The sequence below is a fragment of the Chiloscyllium plagiosum genome, unplaced genomic scaffold, assembly GCF_037043375.1.
Source record: "Chiloscyllium plagiosum isolate Xiang-an unplaced genomic scaffold, Cpla_swu_hap1 HiC_scaffold_24, whole genome shotgun sequence".
Taxonomy (NCBI): Eukaryota; Metazoa; Chordata; class Chondrichthyes; order Orectolobiformes; family Hemiscylliidae; genus Chiloscyllium; species Chiloscyllium plagiosum.
Genome location: NW_028270162.1, coordinates 59575269 through 59598917, shown reverse-complemented (window position 1 = coordinate 59598917; position 23649 = coordinate 59575269). Strand labels below are relative to the sequence as shown.

The 23649-nt window shown below is 44.5% G+C and overlaps 1 protein-coding gene across 1 annotated transcript in view; it reads left to right on the top strand.

Annotated features, from left to right (window-relative positions):
• crkl (CRK like proto-oncogene, adaptor protein) overlaps positions 1-13872 on the top strand; it is a 67304-nt gene extending 53432 nt beyond the window's left edge. The window contains exon 2 of the mRNA XM_043716149.2: positions 8527-13872. Coding sequence (XP_043572084.1) covers positions 8527-8661 — 135 coding nt within the window. The 3' untranslated portion in view covers positions 8662-13872. The remainder of the gene's footprint in view (positions 1-8526) is intronic.
• The last annotated feature ends 9777 nt before the right edge of the window (positions 13873-23649 follow it).

Sequence of the window (23649 nt, the reverse complement as noted above, 5' to 3'; positions counted from 1 at the left end):
AGTCTTGAAGGACATAAAATCATAGATATTAGCGGGAATAGGCTATTTGATTATCTAAGCCTGCATCATCATTCAGTCAGGTCAATGTTGGCAAGATTTTGACCTCAGCCTCAGCTTCAGTTTCTGCCTGTCCTCTCTCGCTGAATTACCTTCTCAAAGCTGTCTGAATTTGCTGTGAATATCTTTTTTTTAGATTAGATTACTTAGTGTGGAAATTGAAGACATGTCACAGCTCTCTGGGGTAGTGAATTTCAAAGATTAAGATCCTGTACAGGTATTCCTCTTAACTCATCCCCTTATTTTGTTACTTTGCCCTTGAGTTCTAGATAGCCCCATGCCTATTGATTTACTCTGTCAAACCCACCTCCCTTTGCAAATGTTTTCCAAAGTGACCACACTTCATTCTTCCAAATTACCATGCGTATAGCACCAATCTGCACAATCTATTCTCATAAGGTAGACAACCCCTTCAACCCAGGAATCAACTTAATGATCTTTCTCAGGACTGCAATTAGTGCAAATATAGCCCTCTGTAATTTTAAGGAAACCAAGACTGTACATTACCAAGACTACATCTCAATTACAGTGCCTGCAGCAAATCCTCCTATTTGGATATTCTTTTCCCAATAAAACCGAGCACCCTACTTGCCTTTCTAATTATTTTGCGTGCTTACATGGTAATTTTGGGATTTGTGTACCAGGACAAGCAGATCCCTGTCATTTGAGAATTCTGTAATCATCTTCACTTAACTAATTGTGTTTCCATTCTTAGTTCCAAAGTCGACAACCTCCTGTTTATTCACATTGCATCAAAGCTTTTCCCTGTTAATTTAGTCTATCCAGTATCCATTTTCATATTCTTTGTCTCCTCCTCACAATTTGCTTCTTTCTCTGTTGTGTGTCATCAAATTTGACGACAAATACAGCCAGCCTTAGTTGAGGTCACAATGCTGTAGCACTCCATTTATTTCAGTTTCAGTAAACTGGAAGCAATCCATTTATACCTATTATTTTTCCTGTTAACCAATCCTTTATCCGTGTTAATATTTTACTTTTAGCACCATGTGCACTTACCTTGGCACATTATTGACTGCTTATTGATAATCCAAATATGCTACATTCCCCTTTATCCTCCCTGCCTGTTTCAGCCTCAGACAGCTGGAACAAATTTGTCACAATTTCCATTTCATTACACAATTGAGAAGAAACTTTGGAGAGGAACAGTGGGCTGGAGTTGGAGCTTTGTCATGATGCAGCGAGTAAGGGTTGTTTTGGGAGGTGTGATGACATTGCATTCGGTTGAAGAAATCATCAGTTAATCAAATGCTTTCACCCACTGTTATAAATTTTCAGAACCAAGTTCTTCCCTGGATTTTGGTGTTGAACTTAGCAATGTATTGCCCAGCTTTCAGGGGCTGTGCCTTGAATGAAATTCTGTGATTTACATATTAATCCTTCAAAATCTGCATCCCAACTCTAAGTGATTAAAGACAACAGCAATCTAAGGTTTTTTTCAATATATCACATCAGTTGCATGATTCTTTGATCTTTTACTTATACAGTGGAACCTCGGTTATTTGAACATGATGGACGGGCATTATGTCGTTTCGATCATTGATTATTTGGTTAACGGATTTTACCTTAAACAAGGGATGCCATGCTGATCTAACTCTGTGCTCTACCGGAGAATTTGTTCAATCTATAATTTTAATGTATTGAGCGCAAGAGGACACAGATTTCACATGAACAAAATAAAGCAATGATAACACAAGAAAACTTATTAAAAATGCAGCAGTAGTTAACATTTGGCTAGGAGTGGTGAAGACTGCGTTAAACAAGGTCTGAACAGTTTCTATGATTGCAAGAGCATTTGTCAGTTTCCGGGAACTCAGTCTCATTATAGAAAGACAGAAGCTCCACCTTGCGCATGAGTTTACGTTCTCCACCAGTCTTTTCAAGAATGGCCCATAAAGTGACAGGAATATTGTAAAACCCTTTTGCTCAGGGCTGTGTAACAACCCTTCAAAAATATCCAGTCACTGATGCTTGAGGTGCTTGTGTTTCTTTGTCTTTGCCAGCATTTTCACGTGTTCTTCAGTACAGGTAAATCAAAGACAGTTACCTCTTTGATGTAACATTTTTGTGGGACCTTGAAATCATCTTCAGATAATTGATATTTGGAGAATCGCGATTCCTCTGTAAATTGTGCCCTATGTATCCTACCCCACTAGTTACCTGACGAAGGAGCAGCGCTCCGAAAGCTTGTACTTTCAGATTAACCTATTGGACTATAACGTGCAGTTTCAACCTGGTGAAGCTAACAAACAGGACTGCCTGTATGTCAAACAACGTCAGTAACAAGTGATGGACAGAGCTAAACGATTCCCCAACTAATGGATCAAATCTAAGCTCTGCAGTCCTACCACATCCAATCATGAATGGTGGTGGACAATTACACAACACTGGGCGAGCTGGCTCCCCAAATATCCCCATCCTCAATGATGGAAGAGCCCAACACACCAGTGCAAAAGTTAAGGCTGAAGCATTCACAACAGTCTTCAGCCAGAATAATGGATAATTCATCTTAGCTTCCTCCAGTGGTCCCTGGCATCCCAGATGCACTCTTCTGTTAATTTGAGTCCATGTGATATTAAGACATGGCTGGAGGCACTGGTTATTGCAAAGGCTATGGGCCCTGACAATATTCTGGCAATAGTACTGAAGACTTGTGCTCCAGAACTCCCTAGCCAAACTCTTCCAGTACAGCCTCAACACTGGCATTTACTCAACAATGTAGAAAATTGCCTAGGCTTGTCCTGTACATAAAAAGCAGGACCAGTCCAATTACTGACCTGTCAATGTACCCTTGTTCATTAGTAAAGCGATGGAAGGCATCATCAGCAGTGCTGTCAAGCAACACCTACTCCGCAATAACCTGCTCAGTGACATACCATTTGAGTTCTGTCAGGACCACTTGGCTCCTAACCTCACTGCAGCCTTGAACAAAACATAGACAAAAAGAACTGAATTCCAGAGGTGAGGTGAGAGTGACATTCATTGACATCAAGGTTGTATTTGACTGAATGCAGCATCGAGGAGTCCTAGTAAAACTGGAGTCACTGGAAGATCACGGCCCACAAAAACAGGAGTAGGCTATATATCTCTCCAAGCGCTGCCATTCAGTAGGATCATGGCTGATTCAACACTCTTCACATCCACCTTCCTGTCCTTTCCACATAAAGATGATTCCTCTACTGATCAATAATTTATCGAGCTCAGCCTTAAATACATGCAAAGACTCTGTCATACAGCTCCTTGTGACAAGGTGTTCTGAAGACACTGATCCCAGAGAAGAAATTCTTCTTCAGTTATAACTTGGCACTCCCGTGACTGTGTCGCCTGATCCTAGACCCTGCTATGATGGGAAACATCCCCTCAGCATTTACCCTGTCAAATCCTATGTTTCAATGAAATCACCTTATTCTTCCAAATTCCAGTGAGTAGAGTCACAATCTGTTTAGCTGATAAGACAGCTCCTCCATACCAGGGATCATCCTCATGAATATCTCTGAATTGCCTGTTATAAAATGATAACAGGACTCTATAAATGAGACTGCGAGGCGAGAGTTTCTACTGGTTGGGGTCATATCCAGCACAGTTGTATTGGTGGTCAACCATCTTTACTCCTGGGCATCATTGTAAGGGTAATGTCCTCGTCCCAACCATCTTCAGCTGCTTCATCAATGAGCTTCCCTCCATTATAAGATCAGAAGTGGGGATGTTCACCAATGATTGCACAATGTTCAGCACCATTCGCAACTCTTCAGATACAGAAGCAGTCTATGTTCAAATGCTAGTTCAAAAGAACTGGACAGTATCCAGACTTTGGCTGGCAAATGGCAAGTAATATTTGTGCTGAAAGTGCCAGGCAATGACCATCGCTCCATGAAATTCAGTGGTGTTACCATCGCAGAATTCCCCACCGTCAAAATCCTGGAGGTTACCATTGACCAGAAACCAAATTGGACTTGTCATATAAATACAGTGGCTGCAAGAACAGGTCAGTCTTGGAATCCTGCAGCGAGTAGCTCCCAAAGCCTGTCAACAAGACACTAGTCAGCAATATGATGGTATACTTCCCACTTGCCTGAATGAGCGCAGCTCCAAAAATTGTTGAGAAGCTTGACATCCAGGACATAGCAGCTTGAAAGGCAATGCAGGCGAAGCTCAATTATCCAAATGAGATGGGCAGGCACTATTTTGTTCGGATAATCGATTATTCGGTTAATGGATTGAATGGCTTTCCTCTGGGGCTCTGTGTTTTTAAAGTCTGCTTCCTGTTCAGGAGACTCGCAGCAGCAGCACAGCGCGCGAGTCCCCGCCCCGACCCTGACTCTGTTTACCCCAGGCCCCTCTCTGGGGCAGCCAGATTGGACATCAACAAGGCTGCTGCGGCTGCCTTTTGTGGGGTAAGTCTTCAAATAGTGCACGCACACAGCCACACACGCACACTGCCGCAGTCACAGCCCCACACACAACTTTTTCCTGCTACTTTTTGACAGGTTCTACCTTTCCCTTGTACAGGACAATGTTGGAGAGATTACGTGGTGAAGGCCGGTTTAGGTACACCCCTGTGTAGAACTCCAGGGAAAGTGTAGGGAGAGAGGGAGGGTGGGAAGTCAGTCATTTGGAGACGGTGCCTGTTTAATCACAGTAAACAAAAGACGCGATCAGTGTTGGAAGCACGTTTTTGATGTAATGTTTCCATCCGGACCTAGAGATCTCCTTCGGATAATCAGATTTTCAGATAATTGGTATTCGGATAATCAAGGTTCCTCTGCATATCCATAAACACCCATTCCCTCCTTCACCAATGCTTAATAGCATGTTTATACTTCCGTTCTTCAATGTCGTTGAATAAAAATGTTGGAACTCCCTCCCTTCACTCCACTGACTACTTATACCAAATGGACTGAAGTAGTTCACTACCACCTTCGTCAGGGTAGCTTGTGATGACCAATTAATGCTGGTCCAACCAATGTTGCCCACGCCCTCTTAATGAATAGAAAAAACAGTGGCAGGTGTGGTGTCTACTAGGTACTGAAAACACACACACACCACCTCCATTTTTCAAATTGTGATAAATGGTGAGGATCTGATGCTTGTTTCATTGGGCTGCAAAATTGTTCCGTGCTCTGGGCTTTTTTACACCTCCCAGCAGTATTTATATGCTTGGCATTTCCACAGTTAGACTTCCTGTAGTAAGGTGTAGAGCTCATTCTCTCTGGTTAGCTTTGTGTCACAAAAGTGTGCGGTCCCTCAAGGCTGTATGCAAGCCAGCTCACTTGGCACCAGATTGCACCCTTCCCAAACTGTCAGGCTGTATCATTAATTCACATGTTAAAGACCTAACTTACAACCCCTCATTTTTAAACTTGGTTGACTTGAATGAGGAAGGATGTCAAGTTACTGTGAGGTTTTCATAGGTGCAGGCTTGCTTCCTCAATTTCTTAAAAAGTTTGCTCTTCATATGCAGAGTGCTATCAATTTACCAGTTCCTTTCCTGACTTAACACACTTCATAGTGCACTGTTGCCAAGAATAGGTCATACTTTGACAGCACTGAGTCACCGGTCAGTTCCAGAGCTGAAGACTTTTGCGTAGAGGCCCCATTGGTGAGCAGTGTATGTTGAGATGTCAGTTTGCTAATAAACTGACTTTGTTTTGCATCATTTTTATTTTGGTGTTAACATTGCCTCTGGTGATCTTGTCACTCCCTCTGACAAAGCCCTGATAATCTGAAGAAAAGCCACTTAATAGATCACGTCACAAAATGACTGAGGTTGGGCCCTGAATGAATCACTTCAGTGGGTGTTGATGACTTGTACATACCACATTGGCATGAATGAACAAAACTCTCCTAACAATGATTCGACTGCCATCTGCTGTTGCACCAGCTTCACCAGCCCCGTCACCTGTGCCAAACTGCTCTTCAGTTTCTGTCGCATCAGGTGCTTGTTTCTGCTGAGACCAACAGTCTATTTCCTCTCACTAGTGATGCCAGTAACTGAAGAATTGTTTGTAAATTGTTGCTTTATTGGACCAAGCAGAGTCCACATTGAATGCTGATTGCAGATTCTGTGACTCAACTTTAGTTATGAGGCTGTACATTCCTTTCTAAGCTAAGGAAGCCAATTAAAGCAGCAAGAACCCTGGCAACTCACTAGAATCTGAGAATATACAGCACCTTGACACTAGCCGCTTTCTGAAATGTGATCCTTTAAATGGGCTTAGAACAACAACTTTTTCCTGTTTGCCAATGTGGGTGACACTGGCTGGGCAGCCATCTTTTGTCTCTGCCTAATTGCCCTGAAGAAGATGGTGCTGAGCTGCTTCCTTTACCACATGTTTGGGGATTTTGAACCAGTGATCGTGAAGGAGTAGTAATGTAGTTCCGTGAGTGTGACTTGAAGAGGGATCTCCTGGTGGTGCTGATCTGAAATATCTGCTGCCTATGCCCCTCTAAATGGTTACAGTCACCAGGTTTGGAAGGTGCTGTTAGAAGGCCTTGGTAAGTTGCTGCAGTGAACCTTGTAGATGGCATATGCTACTGCCACTGTATGGGAGTGAAAGTTGACAGTCATAGATGGAGTGGCAGTCAAGTGTTTGTCCTGAACAGTAAGGGTTTGTGTTGTTGGAGCTGCACTCGTCCGGACAAGTGGGGAGTAATCCTGACTTGTACCTTGGAGATGGCGGAAAGGCTTTGGGGAGGCAGGAGCTGAGTTACTTGCTGTGGAGTACCTGGCCTCCTGAAACCAATCACCAGCACCCCAAGAATTAACGTCCAGCTGAGGCACAGTGCACCCTTGCCACTTTTCTGAGGAGTTTTGTTTTTGTTTTCTTTGTAATCTTTGTGTGTCTGGTTTCCTCTTGTGTTTGTGGTTCCTCAGAATTAGTGCCTCGAATTTGATCATCTGGATGTGGTGATGGTATAAAAGGATCTGCAAGGTTTGGATGGGGAACACACTGCAGAGCTGGTCTGGTGCTCGTGCTGCAAGAGACACTCATCCACCATGATGCTGAGGTTTCTCCTGGCTTTCTGTAGCCCTCTTCCTTGTGGTCCCCCACTCTAAACTTAAAGCAGATGATGATACTGGGGAAGGGATGGAACCTGGAAGTACAAACCATAGTGGAATAATTTGAGTGTATTTTCATATTTTAAAAATAGGCAGCTAGTGAGTTGGTCTGTTGCACTGACAAAAGAAGCTCAGCATTCATGATTGCGGGAAGTGCTGTATCTGCCAAAGCAGCATGCCTTTAATACTAACAAAATCAAACATTGCTGGAAAAACTCCGCAGGTCTGGTGGCATCAGTGGAAAGAAAGCAGAATTAATATTTTGGATCTAGTGAACCTCCTTCAGAACTGTTAGCTTGGAAAAGGTTGGTATGTTTGCTAGAGTAGGGATGGGGTGGTGTGAGGGAAGGAGTAAGCGAGAGGTCGAGATGGCGAAGGAGTGGGTAAAACTTAGCCCTGAGTATTGAATGGCTGCTCATAGGGACTGTTAACAGTGAGGCCAAAGTGAGGACAGAAGGTGTTGGTGATCAGTGTCTAGTGTGTGGTGCTGGAAAAGCACAGCAAGTCAGGCAGCATTTGAAGAGCAGGAAAATTGACATTTCGGGCAAAATCTCCTTTATCAAGAAATCCTGATGAAGGGCTTTTGCCTGAAACATCGATTTTCCTGCTCTTCGGATGCTGCCTGACCTGCTGTGCTTATCCAGCACCACACTCTCGACTGTTAATGGTAGCAGCCCAAGGTCTGGTGGTTGGGGCAAGGACATGGGAGAAGGTGCTCAGACCGTAAAATTGTTGAACTCAACATTGAGTCCAGAAGTTGCAGGCTTCCTAAGCACAAAATGGGATGCTGTTCTTCCAGCTTGAGCTAAGCTTTGCTGGAGCACTGCAGCAAGCCTGAGGCAGATAATGGTCCAGAGAATACGGTCGTGTTGAAATGGGAGGCACCTAGAAACTCGGGTCATTTCTGTGGACAGAACATCAATATTCTTTTTAACACAAGTCAGCATGTCATGGGTGTGGGTATAGGTTAAATACGGAGTTAGTTGATACAACAAAAATGTATTGGCTTGTTTTTTTGGTAGCAACTTACTCCTGAAGGTTCAGAGTTATCCTTTTGCACCAACACCCCAGGAACACACAATCATTTCAATTGACCGATGTAAATAGATCAACCAGGTCACAACATGCTGCCAATTCCAGGTTTAAATTGTCAGGTGGCAGGTTTGAATTGAGTAACTTTAAATTGTGCGTGGACCTTCATTACATCTCTGAATGGATTGATTGAGAATCCTTTTTGTTTTGAGAAAGAGCTTTTAACAGCAGATATGATTCAGAAGAGGGTCTCCTTCATGTGGCCATGTCTCTCAGCAATGAAGAGATTCACTTGTCTGTCTGGCACCTTACTCTGACTCTGTACAGTGACTTGAACTCTGATTGTCTTTCTCCCGCAGGTTGGTGACCTTGTGAAAGTGACCAGGATGAATATCAGCGGCCAATGGGAGGGTGAGGTGAATGGACGGCAAGGACTTTTCCCTTTCACTCACGTCCAGATCTTCGATCCCCAGAACCCCGAAGAGAATGAGTGACCCAGAGATCCGGGTACGAGTGGTCACCTCCATCTGCCTGTTCATCGCACACGGTATCAGCATCACATCTGGTGCATCGCTTCCAGACTAATGGGGAAACCATCACTTTGCCATGGAACCGCGATTGGATTTTTGAGTATCTGCTTACCTGCTGGATTTTAATGTTTCTGTCTGAGCTCTTCCCACGTACCATTAAAGCTACATGATTACTAATAATAAATGGAGAAAAGGACGGGAGAGAGACAGCCTTGATCTCAGTGCTGCAATAATTAATGCTTCAGTAAACATTTGAAGCCAACTGGGATAACTGAGCAAATACTTGGCTGCAGCCCTCACATCTGATGGATATTCCTGCTGCCTATGACAGGCATGTAAAGGCGGTGATCTCTTGCCGATGTATTAATTGTGGTATTTAGGGATGCTTCTGGGACTAGATGCATCTAGCCTCAGCCATTATCTTGAGTGCTTACTTAATGTAAAGGAGCTGAGTGAATAACTGAGGCATCAGACTCAAAAGAATGATTTGAAATGGTTCAAGTTGCAGCCTATACATGTTAGTCTGTGGTACCATTTCCAGTATGGAGAGGAGTCAGTTTTCTTTGGATACAATCAGATAGATAGCTGTAGAAAACAATCATGAATAAGTCACTTTTACAGTTTTGTAACACCTGTAAAAATTGAGCTTTGAAAGAGGAAACACTCTGGGAAAACAGGAACAGAATTGTCGATGCTTGGCAATCCACAAAGATTGCTAGTTGTAGCCTGAGTGAGGCAAAGGATAAATAGGTAATTCAGGCCTGAAGAGCTGGGCTGGGCTGTGGGGGCAGGTAATCTGCAAAATGACTGGCTTGTGATTGAGCAAGGCACAACCTTCTCGTATCTACATATGGAGGTAGTAGGTTCAGTTTTAGTGAATGACCTTCAGAACATTGAGAATGATTCAGACATCTGGCTAATGGGCAGAACATATTCAAATGGGGATATTAGTGCCTTTTTCTTCTGGAACCAGTTTCTGAAAACCGTTTCTCAATCTACTTTTCTGTAAAAATGCTTAATATTGGACAGCTGCCTTTGGTCTGTCAGACCTCTGCCAGTGTCCAGCTTAAGTCATCAAATGCAGATGGCTAAAGGGATCTGAGAGGAGCTGTAGTTGGAGTGTGTTTTACAGATTGGAGAATCATTTCACCCCTCATACACACCTGACTGGACGCATGTATACTTGAGTTTGTTTTTGCACCCATTCTTTTTCACACTTCTGCCTGTGTTTTATTTCTCTCTCGCTTGCCCATCCATATTGCCCCCCCCCAATCCCCATCGCCAGTTCATGACTTTTTTCTTTCTCTCACTCATCACCTCTTCCTCCCTACCAGCGCCTTTCCCTCCTAGACCAAACTGTGCCTTTCTCTCATGCCTGGTGGCAATACTCTTATCTCCTTTATTTCCTTTCCTTCTCCCCTTCATTTACCAGCCCTTTCTCTCCCTACATTTTTCCCCCTTCTGTCTTCTCTTCACTTCTCCCCACACCAGCCACCCTTGCACCTGTAGCAGCTCCCTTCCACCCCATGACTATCTCACTTGCCCCTATTCCCTCCTTCCCCCTCCCTCTCACTCTCACTCCCTTGCTTCCCTCTCCCTTGTCTTCCCCCCCTTCTCTCTCCTTCTCCCTTGTCTGTGTCCCCCTTCTCTCTCTCCTCCACCTTATCTATGTTCCCTTCTCTCTCCCTCTCCCTCTCCCTCCCTTGTCTGTGTCCCCTTCTCTCTCCCTCTCCCTTGTCTGTGTCCCCTTCTCTCTCCTCCACCTTATGTGTCCCCTTCTCTCTCCCTCTCCCTTGACTGTGTCCCCCTTCTCTCTCCTCCACCTTATCTGTGTCCCCTTCTCTGCCCTCTCCTTGTCTGTGCTCCACATCCACCCCTTCCTCTCTTTTGCTTGTTGAAGCATTTTTCTTTTGGATTGCATACTGGGAGTAAGGACATGCCCCTTCTTCAAATGACTCTTTACCAAAAGACTCCAAGGTAATCTGTTGAAATGGGCTTCCCTTTTATTGTGTAGTATTCATCTGAAACCATTCACGCCTTATATATTAGAATACCTGTGCCGTAACTGCTTTACTTAATAACCCAGGGGAAACGATTGTCGCCAGCAGTGCAACACTAAAGTTATTCACTGCTGACAGCTATTGCCCCACTGAGTTGATTATTATGGGGAATGCACTCACTTTGAGTTATTGGGCCCAACCCTTTGCTGCTGTGAAAGTGGCCACACCAATGATACCTGTGGAATAACTGTACCTAAATTGCTTTGAAAGACTGAAACTTACATGATTATGGAGCACCATTGCTATGCTCCGAGCTGTGGGCAGGTGGGAGTTTCTACCTTTTGCTGCTCTGTTGCTGAACTCCGTATATCACCACTGCAATATTAGCAGGTGGGCATAGAGTAGCTGCCAGGAATAGATCATTGGAGTTTTTCCCTAGTTGGAAAACTAGTAACTGGATTTTATGCAGTCACTTTGTGTATACAACAAAGCCCCACAAGAGCTTTTTCTCTCCTCCGACTCACTGGTTAGGAGATGCACTTTCCAAGACTAACGATTGGCAAGTATGTGTTACTGTAACTGTCTGATTAGCAGTGTTCATTTTGCATTGTTTTTGCAGTACACCATAGGTACTGGTTAGTGAAACAAAACCTTGGAATTCTACACCTTCCTGAAGCTCACTGCATCTTAACAATGAGGAAATTGCCTGATGAAATAGGGTTGGGGGAGAGAGAGAGAGAGTGAGAAAGGGAAGAAGCAGACATACGTCCTGAGGTCAGTTCACCATTGAACCAAAGTATGCATCTAGTGCCTAAAATCAAAAGTGCCCGTTGTAATGAGCAGGGCAGGTTGAGATGGATAGATATTGCTGTCCTGGTTACTTTTCAAAGGTGGTTTTTAGTATTTGTGTTTTCATAGGGGCTACCACATTGTGGCTTCAGTATGTTTGGAGCTAACACTTTCATTTGCCTTCCTTTCCACATCTTCCTTGCTGAGGTCTTCAGTGAACTGAATCAGTCCAGGGTTGTGGGAATAACTGTGATACCGCAGTATTGATGCAAAGGTTTTTATTCAAGAATCTTTAAATATGCCTCAGTTTTATGACTCAGTAATGCAACTAGGTTTGTGTTCCTGTTCCATTCTCTGTTTCTTTGTCAAACCACTATAGCTCCTTTGGCTTGCTTGCCAAGCTGTTACACTGGACTCCTAAAAATTGTCTGGTTACCAGAAATGCCTTGTGAGAATGAACGATGCCCTACGTTTCCTTTCCCTCCCCTTTACCCTTTGATTCAGTTCCAGTTTGTGAGTGTTTCCCCTTTCAGGTTATTAGTACCTGGCCTGCTTCTCTTCCTCCTTTAGCTTATCAGCTTCCATAATATTGTAACCAGGCTCGTGCACTACAGGAAGAAAATAAACACATGTCTGTGCCTCTTGTAAACGTCGCGCAGTGAGACAAGCAATGAATCGTACTGTGAAGGGTGAGCGTGTACTCAGCCTGCATCACTTGCCTGCCTTCCCACTGCATTTGTTGCCAATAAAATATTGTTTACAACACAGCAAATTCACGGCAGGTTTTTAATATTTGCTAATAGCTTAAGAAAACGATTGAAATGTTTGTCTGTGACTTCCTCGCATGCTAGTCTCTTTTATTTTTGTAGCAAGCTTTGTGCTGCCTGTTCTGAGAGAATAATTAATGCATTTTGTTTAACATTCTGGGAATGGGAGCTTTTTGCCTGTGTACAGTACAGATCATGTCTAACACTTTATTGAATAAATCCAGTGTTTGGAAATGCAAGTGTCGAGAAGTGTAAAGTAATCACAAGCTGCAGCTCTCTCTAAAATGTCATCGGGTGCATGGTTTGTGTTTCAGAAATGAACAGTATTATATCATTTGCAGGTTTCACAGAGGGGTATGTCTATTCACTTGGTTTTTACTTTTGATCGAATGTAGAAATGCTCCCTTGTTGAAGCCACTGTTTGGATAATGGATTGTAGAGTGTGAATAAAATTGGCAATAATTGAACCCCTCTGTGAATGGAGAATCCAGGGTGTGTGTGATATGCCCCAATACTATTGGAGTTGGGTGGATTAGGGCAGGGTTTCTGGTGGACTCAGTGGAAAAGTTCCTGATTCAAACCGTAATTGGGAGGCTGCATCCACCATCTAATCTGGTTCAGTTAAAAAGGGGAACACTGAGCTAAAGAGCCCAATTTAAAATACTCTGCTTACTTTATCTCAGTCTGTCTCTAAGCCATGTTGTAGAATGCAGTGATGAAAATTAATTGCTATTGCACAATTGATATTGAGTGTTGCCGACGAACCCCTTAAAACCACAAGCTGCTCAAACCTCTTATCTGTTCTTGCCGTGGCAGATTTTACCTTATTTGTGGCATTATGTTCAATTGCAATTTGACTCATTGCTGAAGTGGTTGTGGTAAAACCGAGCTAATTTTAGCTCTGCCTCTGCTCTGCAGAGCTGTGGGCAAACCCGCTTTTGCTTTTGAGCTGCACGGTACTGGCCACTGCCTTGGAAATGCCTGCCATTTGTTGATTCAAATGGCAAGAGCCTTCAACCCCTCTGTTCTGTGGTGCTGCAAGCCTGGTGAGGGGAGGTGAACATTTACGGCACTTTTCAAAAGTAATTCAGAAGCAGCAACAGTAACCAATCTGTCGTGTGTATCGGATGTGTGTTTAAGGAGAGCGCTTTGTTTGTATGGAGCTGAAAGGAGACCACTTGGTCTATTTATTTGGCTTGTGTGAGAGCAGGTGCAGCTCAGAGAATGGACGGTGTTTAGAGGGTACAAGGCAATGGCAGGGACAGATCTGGTGCTTTATAGTGCAAGTGGTTTAAACGCTGCTCTGCCTGGCTGAATAGTAATAGACTCAACTGCCTGTGGTTAGCTTTTCGTACATCACTTTAAGATTGCCTGCTGTGTCTTGGAGAGCACATCTAACATCTCCCACTTTAACCTCGACACCTTGCTATCTGTTCAGTTATGATGTGCATTTTCTGTTCCCACCCCATCCTGTCCCTGATATTTTTGGTCACATTTGAACATATATTTTTGGGGTGTTTAAAAATTGATGCTGAACCTGAAATTAATGCTATTGGTTTGAAATGGCATTGGGGCTGTTTTGTCTAAACATGTTATAATAAAGTGGGAATTAACTCTTAGTTTATAACCATCTGAATTTGTTCCAATTTACAATACTACACTTTCTTCCAGAAGGTATTTAACCGGGGATACTTTTAACCCACTGTCTTAAAGGAGCTCTGAATGTGGCTTTCCATTCAAGAAAGACTCCCAGATTTTAATATGATTGTTGGGAGAAGGGAGAGAGTCACAGAGCAACAACAGGTCATAGACAGGGTCATTGGTTCTGCTTTGGTTTTCACAATTGGTTGAGCTGGGAGAGAGCAAGCACACTTATTGAAGCAAGGGAATGGACAATAGCCAGGGCATCTACATAAACTACAATTTTGGCCTTTTCCTGAGAGAAGTAAATGGGAGAGGAAGAAAAATAATGAACTGGTAATCTGCAGTCAGGTCGGTGATCAGAGCTGACACCACCTAATTCAGCAGATCACTTACACTGAACCATCCCAAGTGTGCAGTTCTTGTCCCTCAGTGTTGTGAACATCAATTTAAACTGCGTTAATGTTGGAACTAAGGTTTCGATCATGTTTTCATCCAGAAAAAATGCCCTGCTTCCAACACACAGGCATTGTGTCTTGGGGAACTTGGTGAGATTTAACAGCAGCTGTTGTGATTGTGTTCAGTCTCTCAGATGTATGTTGCTGTCCCATTGCCATCCTCTGTATTAGTCTGGTCAATTAATTTGGTCCTGGTGTTTAACACTGGCAAGCAAATATCTAGTTAAAGAGGTTGCATGTAAAGTCTATTCATCAATGCTTGTGCGTTCACTGGATGAGCGCAGTTCTGGTTCCTGAACTTACCAACAGGATGGGACTGTGTTTTGTGTGAAACAAGCTGCTACCCACAGCTTTCTGCCACTCCTGCCAACACATGGCTGGCTGGGGCAATTAATGATGCACAGAACCATTGAGATTCTCCTGTCTCCAGATGGGTTTGGGCCAGAATTAAGAGTATTGCTTAAACATGACTGCAGCCTTATGAGTAGGATGCTGTTATAGTTGTCAAAGCTGAGTTCCAAAGAGTGGACAAAACTTAGCTTTTCTGTTTCAAAAGAGTGGAATGAGCTTTCCTCAGCATTTTACCCGTGGTGTCTGATGGGGATGGAATCGAGTGGACTTGACATTTCCATTTACATCTCTGCAGCAGCAATTCTCATACACCTTTTTTTGTCCCTCTTTATAGGATTGCTAACATCGAGTAACTGTCGAGAGTCTTTCCATTACTGTGTCTTTCTCTGACTCCTCCCTCCCCCTCACCCTACCTCTCCCTTTCCCACCCCCACCCTACCACCCCTCTCACAGTCATCCTTCCTCTCCCTCCCCCTTCCTCTCACATTCACCCTCCCTTTCCCTCCCCGCCCCCTCTCTCAGCCTCCCCCTCTCATTCTCCTCGCATTCAGCCTCTCCCACTCCCCCACCATCTCTCTCTCATTCACCTTCACTCTCCTTCACCCTTGCTCTCCCTCACCCTCTCTCTCATGTTCACCCTCCGTCTCACCCTCTCCCTCGCTCGCTCTCTCTCCCTCTCCCTTGGTGCACCTTTAGTTTTAAATTATAAACCTCTTTCCCCCCCCCCCCCCCACACACCACCAAGTTCTAGTTTTGCCCTTGCAAGGAAACACGGTTTCTACGTCCACCTGGTCAAGTCCCCTCAGGATTTTAGATGTTTCTATTCGGTCCACTCTGATTGTTGGGAACTCCAAAGTTCAGACCTAGACCCCCCTCAGTTTTCCTCAAGGCAATCCCTTAATTTCCGGTACTAGTCTAGTAAACGGTCTCAGCAAAGCATCGGGTATAGTGACCACTACTGCACACTGGCCTCCGGATGTGGTGTTACCAGCATAACCTCCCCAATCTGACCTTCAATTCCCCTTACAGCTGTGGCTGAATCTTAACCGTCTGGGCTTCATGTACTTGGGGCATCCAGATCCCACTGCATCTCAGAGTCTGCGACCTCTCACCAATTCAATCATATGCTTTTTCTACTCTTTTAGTCAAAATGGACAGTTCTACATTTTCCCCACATGATACTCCACTTCCCAGATCTTTGCTCACTCATTTGACCTATCTCTTGTCCTTTGCAGACTCCTCCTTTCTTCACAACTCTTCCTTCTGATCTGTCGTCATCAGCTAACTCCTCTTTCATAGCTTCATGTGAATCATTTCCATCAAGTGCAAAGAGTTGAGGCATCAGCATTAACCCTGATGGTACACCATTTGCCATGTCCTTCTCCACAGTAAACACTGATGCAAAAGGCTTGTTTAGTATCTTCCCCCATCTCCTGCAGCTCCACACAGACCGCCTTGCTGATCTTTGAGGGGCCCTGTTCTCTCCCTCGTTATCCTTTTGTCCTTAACATAGTTGCAAAAACCCTTTGGATTCTTCTTAACCCTATTTGCCAGAGCTCTCTTGTCCCTGTTTTGCCCTCCTGATTTCCCTCTTAAGTATACTCCTACTGCCTTTATACTCCTTGAAGGATTCATTCGATCTATCCTGTCTATAACTGGTATATGCTTCCTTCTTTTTCTTAACCAAACCCTCAATTTCTTTCGTCATCCAGCATTCCCTAGACCTACCAGCCTTTCTTTTCTCCCTAACGGGAATATACTGTCTCTGGACCCTTGTTATCTCATCCCATTTTCCAGCTGTCCCTTTACCTGCGAATGTCTGCCCCAATCAGCTTTTGAAAGTTCTTGTCTAATACCGTCAAAATTGGCCTTTCTCCAATTTAGAACTTTAGCTTATAGATCTGGTCTACTCTTCTCCATCACTATTTTAAAACTAAAAGGATTCCTTTGGATTCATTTGAAGTAAGCTGTAAAGGCTATTATTGGGACTCAAGATGAATTACTCATTGTAAATGTTGCTTAGTCATTTATCTGCCCAAACCTGAACACAGGTACCTCTCACTATCCAAAAGTAGAGCGTTCCTATGAAACCTTTCGTAAGCCAAAATGGCATAAAGCGAAGCAGCATTAATTTATATGGGGAAAATTTCACCTTTTTCGGTAAAAGCAAATTTCTTTCAGTTAACGAAACCAAATTCTAATGGAGGTCTTTCATTAAAGCGAAGTGGGGTAAAGCAGGGGGGGTATACATGTGTGCAAGTCCCGCTGTATAAGCACAGACTGCTTCAGTATCTGAGCAGCTGGGAATGACACAGCATTGGGTCATCAGTGAATATCCCCACTCTAAACCTTTGATGGAAGGAAGGTGATGGGTAAAGCAGCTGAACATGAGGGGACGGAGAAGGCCTGCTCTTGTTCCAATTACAGGATCACTTTAGATATTTGGGGAGCTTAGGGAAGCTGATTAAAATATCTAAAATGTTGCCTTGTATTTAACATCGGAAAATGACAAATGACACTGGAAAATTAAAGCCAATCTGAACCCTGAATCTAAAGTAACTCCTTTATTCAGAGGAAGGGAGGCATAAATCAGGAAGACACAGGCTAGTTAGCTTAACATCTGTCAGAGGGAAAATGTCAGAAACTATTATTAAAGACACTGTAACAGGACACTTGGATAAGTTCGAGGTCATCAGGCAGAACTAACACGATATTCTGTCAAAGACAAATCATGTTTAACTAAATTTGTTTTTGGAGTTCTTTGAAAAGTAATTCTTAGATCATGAGGAGCCAGCAAATTTTAGATTTCTGGAATGCATTTGATAATGAGCCATATCAAATGTTAATGTGGAGGATAAAAGATCATGCTGTTCCGGTTGGGGGTGGGGGGGTCATGGTCTGGATGGCTGACGAACAGGTAGTAGAATATACCTTTACCATCAGGGAGAAGGTACAGAAGCCTGAACACACGCACCAGCCGGTTTCAAAACAGTTTCTACCCACTGTTGTTAGAATACTGAATGGACTCACAAACTCTTAACATTTGCCTGTACCTGTTTTTGTTTTTGCTGCTGTTTACCTATTATTTACTATCTATGCTACTTAACTCTGTGATCTGCCTGTATTGCTCGCAAGACAAAGCTTTTCACCGTGCCTCAGTACACATGACAATAAATTCAATTCAATTTGGTTCAGCTAATCACATCAGCCCTAAGGGGAAGACCTTCAACTACTTTGGTTAGAATGTGCTGTGTGTAAATTGAAGCTGTTTTGATGTACAACTCTTGCAGATCAGAGGAGAATTGAGAAACGTTATCACTCAGAAGGGTGGTGGTAGTCTAGAATTCACTGCCTGAAAGAGTGCTCTAGTTAGAAATTCTCATCACTGTGATGTAAATGTTGGAGGATTTAGTGAGAGGTTGACCAGGATGGATGGTGGGGAGGGGGCTGAATGGCTGAAAGTCATGGTTCTGGAGTGGGGTTGGTCAGAGCCCTCCACTTTCTGAAGCAGATGTCAGTGCACAAAGAGCTCCATGCAGAGTCGGCAAGGATGTGGTTGAGTGGAACAGTACCCGAATCAACTGTCCAGCTCACTAACCCACAGTGCCGGAAAGGCAGATCAAACTTCACTTATTAGCATAATGCTGGCAGCTACACACATTGGACCACAACACAGAGCTGCAAATCATCAAAATGTGATACAAGTCTGTGGATTAAAAATAACCTATGCATGCAGCCAGCTAGGACTGACCCAACAGGAGTGTGCCACAACCATTCGTATACAGAGGAACCTCGATTATCCAAACAAGGTCACAAGGTCCTGATGCTTGACTCGACTGTTATTGATTATCCGAACAAAATATTCCCCGCCCATGCAATTCGGATAATTGAGGTTCCGCATGTCCCAAAATGCTTTACAGACAATAGACTCTTTATTGTTTTGATGTCATTATTCAAAGAGTTTCAGCTAAACAGTCTGCTAATGTGCACAATAGCTATTCTCATGACAGACAAATTATTTCAGTCAATGTTTTTTTCCATCCAGGTGCAGAATGGGATGTTGGTAAGTCTGGATGTAGTCTCCAGTGGAAACAAAATGCCTTGGACTGTATATCTTCACATCCACTGAAATAATCTATAAAACTACTCACTTGGCAGGTAGGCAGCTCATCATCACTACCTTCTCAAAGGTGACTGGGAAGGAGAACAAAACAAAAGAGGCCAGGACAAGGCAATTTAGCCCTTTAGGCTTGCTCCATCATTCAACCAGATCCTGGTTAGTCTTTAACATCAATTTCCTTCACTATTCCCATATCCGCTCAGCGGCTCTCAGCCTGATCTCCTAATGGCTCCTGTCAGCTCTCAGCTTGGGGTCTCGGTGACTCCTGTGTGGTCCCGGGCCTGGTCTCTCGGTGACTCCCGAATGGTCCAGGGCCTGGTCTCTCGGTGACTCCTGTATGGTCCAGGGCCTGGTCTCTCGGTGACTCCTGTTGGGCCCCGGGCCTGGTCTCTCGGAGGCTCCTGTCGGGTCCCAGGCCTGGTCTCTCGGTGACTCCTGTTGGGCCCCAGGCCTGGTCTCTCGGTGACTCCTGTTGGGCCCCGGGCCTGGTCTCTCGGTGGCTCCTGTCGGGTCACGGGCCTGGTCTCTCGGTGACTCCTGTTGGGCCCCGGGCCTGGTCTCTCGGTGGCTCCTGTCGGGTCACGGGCCTAGTCTCTCGGTGGCTCCTGTTGGGCCCCGGGCCTGGTCTCTCGGTGGCTCCTGTCGGGTCACGGGCCTAGTCTCTCGGTGGCTCCTGTACGATCCTGGGCCTGGTCTCTCGGTGGCTCCTGTCGGGTCCCGGGCCTGGTCTCGGCTCCTGTCGGGTCCCGGGCCTGGTCTCAGTGACTCCTGTCGGGCCCCGGGCCTGGTCTCTCAGCTCCTGTCGGGTCACGGGCCTGGTCTCTCGGTGGCTCCTGTCGGGCCCTGGGCCTGGTCTCTCAGTGGCTCCTGTCAGGTCCCAGGCCTGGTCTCTCGGTGGCTCCTGTACGGTCCCGGGCCTGGTCTCTCGGTGACTCCTGTTGGCTCTCAGTGGGTGTCATGGCTCAGCGTGTGAGTGGATCCTGTCCAGGCATGTTCTCGAGGAACCAGGGGACAAAGGAGAGGAGCATTACATAAATGTAGATTGTTTCATAAAGCAATTACAGCTCCGAGGATACCGGTCTGTCTTGGCTGTAGCTCTGTGAATCTTTTCAGAGAATGATCCAATTCCCTTTTGAAAGTGGCAACAAATTTGTTTCTGTCACACTCTCTGACAGTACATTCCAGATCTGATCCATTCAGTAACAAAAAACATTTCCCTCTTTTTTTTTTGCCACTGGCTCTACGTTCGTCACTTAATAGTCCTCTGACTCCCTTTTACCAATGGGTATAGTTTCTATTTATTTTCATCAGTTTGAACATCTCTATTAAATTGTCACTGAATGTATTCCCCAAGAAGACCCTGCTCCAGCTTCTCCATGTAGTTGAAGCTCTTCCTTTCATCCTTCCTGCTGCTCCTCCCATGCTCACATCTAATTTGCAGTAGAGAGGATTTCTACAGGTTACAGCATTGAGAGAAATCAGCTTATTGCACCGTACAGCCAGCATTCCATATTCATATTCCACCTTTGGATATTCAGCATTGATGTTTAGTTGTGCATTATGTTTGAAGATTAATTGTTAAAAGATTTCCAAGGTAAAGGGCAATATTGCTGAATAATGGAATGAAGTTTACTTTGTCCCACTTATCACTAGGCCATCACCTCTCCCAGGGTATTATCACTTTACTGTTAATCCAGAGAGCCAGGGAAGGTTCTGAGGAGCCAGGTTCTGACCCTGCCATGGTAGATGTTGGAATTTGACTTCAATAAAAATCTGGAATTAAGAATCTACTGATGACCATGAAGCTTGTCGATTGTTGGAAATACCCATCTGAGTCCCTAATGTCCTTCCCGGAAGGAAACTGCCATCCTTACCTAGTCTGGCTTCTATATAACTCCAGACCCACAGCAATGGGGTGGATTGGCTTTTAACTGCCCTCTGGGCAATTAATGCTGGCCAGTGATTCCTTTATCCTGTGAATATTTTTTTTAAAACCAGTCCCACAAAAAAAACTCACCTAATTTGACAACACTTATTTGAGAGTCGTGTTACAATATGTGAAAGAAATGAATCCATTCACCTGGGTTTTATTGTTTCAGTTGGGTTCACTGCCCGGAGCTTGATGGAATTTCTCTTTTCAGATGCAGCTTTTTTGCTTTTGTGGAAGAACTGATGGCAAACTGCCTGACTGGTAAAAGGCTGCAAACAGGAGTAGCCAGTACTGTCCCGATGCACCGAGTTATCTCCTCAGCCACTTGCAGTTAGATGGGTGGCACGGTGGCTCAGGGGTGAGGACTGCTGCCTCTCAGCGCCAGGGACACGGGTTCGATCCCAGCCTCGGGTAACCGTCTGTGTGGAGTTTGCACATCCTCCCAGTGTCTGTGTGGGTTTCCTCCGGCTACTCCGGTTTCCTCCCATAGTCCAAAGATGTGCAGGTCAGGTGGATTGGCCGTGCTAAGTTGCCCATAGTGTTAGGTGCTGGATCAGTGGTGCTGGAAGAGCACAGTAGTTCAGGCAGCATCCGAGGACAGGCAAAATCGACGTTTCGGGCAAAAGCCCTTCATCAGGAATAAAGATGAAGGGCTTTTGCCCAAAACGTCGGTTTTGCCTGTCCTCGGATGCTGCCTGAATTGCTGTGCTCTTCCAGCACCACTGATCCAGAATCTGGTTTCCAGCATCTGCAATCATTGTTTTTACCATAGTGTTAGGTGCATTAGTCAGGGGTAAATGTAGAGTAAAAGGGTAGGGGAGCGGATCTGGGTGGGTTACTCTTCGGATGCTATGATAACTATTCTCATGAATTACAGACAGGGCAACTAACCAAAGTCCCAACCTGTGATTGATGAAGAAATGGGATTAGGCTGACCTGAACATTGCTGAATCCTAACCCTCCATCACTTTCATTTAGTTCAAACACAACCTCCCTTCTCTCCGCCAGCCCCCAGCTCTGTGACTCGGAAGCTCATTCATGCAGCAAGACGGAACATTGGTCAGGATACTGGGGAGAACTTCCTTGCTTTTCTTCAAGGTAGAGCTGTTGGATCTTTAATATCCCTTAAAGGTGACATTAGATCAGTTTAATGTTTTGTCCAAAACAAGATACCCCAAAATTGCACTACTTCCTTTTCTACCTTTGAGCGTCAATCTGGAATGTACAGTCAAGACCCTAGTCATGGGTGTGAACTCAGGAGCTCTGGGACTCCGTAAAGCAGGGGAGTTCCTGCTTTTGGGTTATTTGAGCTGTGTCTGTGGACATCAGCCTCTCTCTCAGAACAGAGATGTCGATTCTTGAATACTGAAGCTCAACACACAGTGCCTCCAAATCTGTTGGGGGATCAGAGACCTGGCCAAGTGCCTGAATGATGCCATCCCATACCATCACTTGGAATGTAAGCATGTTTGGAACCAAACAACTTTCGTTGTGAGAAACAGAAATAGGAATAGACCCTATAAGCCTGTTCCACCATTCAATATTATCATGGCTGATCATCTAACTCAGCACCTGCTCCCACTTTCTCCCTATTAACCCTTCTGCCCTAACGTCTCTATCTAATTCCCACATGAAAACATTCTGCGCCAGAGAATCTCACTCTCTGGGTAAAGAAATTTCTCCTCCTCTCAACCCTAAATGGCCTACCCCTTATCCTTACGCTGTGATGCCTGATTCTGGACTCCCTTGTCACCGGGAAGATCCTGTCTGGTCCTGTTCGGGCTTTATAGGTTTCTATGAGATCCTCCCTCATTCTAATCTCCCGTGAATATAATCCTAACCAATTGAGTCTCTTCATGCATGAAAAACACAAGAATCAGGAGGAGGAGTAGGCCATCTCCACCCATTCAGTAAGATGATGGCTGGTCTGTTCATGGCCTCAGCTCCACTTACCCACCCTCTTACCATAACCCTTAATACCTTCACTGTTCAAAACATTATCTATCTCAGCTTTAAAAGCATTTAATAAGGAAGTCTTGGTCACTTCCCTCGGCAGGGAATTCCACTGATCCACAACCCTCTGGGTGAAGAAGTTCCTTTTCAATTCAGTCCTAAAGCTGCTCCCCCTAACTTGTCCTAGTTTTACCCCGCAGTGGAAGCATCCTCTCTACTTTCTTATCTATTTCCTTTATAATTTTATATGTTTCTATAAGATCCTCCCCCCTTATTCTTCTGAATTCCAATGAATATAATTCCAGTCTACACAGTCTCTCCTCAAAAGCCAACTCCGGAACCAACCCGTGAACTTCATCTGCAGCTTTTCTAGTGCCAGTACATCCTTTCTCAAGAAAGGAGACCAAAACTGCATGCAACGTAACCTCCCTGCTTTTAAACTCAATCCCTGTAATAATGAAGGACAAAATTCCATATGCTGCCTTAATTACCTGCTGCACCTGCAGACCAACCTTCTGAGAATGCACAAGGACACCCAGGTCCCTCTGCGAAGCAGCATGCTGCAATTTCATAGCATTCCTGTAATACTCCTTTTTACTGTTATTCCTACCAAAATGGATGACTTCACATTTATTAACATTGTACTCCATCTGCCAGATCTTTGCCCACTCATTTTTTCAAAGTTTCACAGTCCTCTGCACATTTTGCTCTGCCACTCATCTTAGTGTCGACCATAAACTTTGGAACGCTACACGTGGTTCCCAACTTCAAATCAGCTATATAAATTGTGAATAATTGCAGACCCAACACTGATCCCTAAGGCACACCACTAGTCACCAACCAGAAACACACTCCCTTATCCTCACTCTTTGCTTCCTGTTAGTCAACCAATCCTCTATCTATGCTAATACATTACCTATAATGCCTTGCATCCTTATCTTAT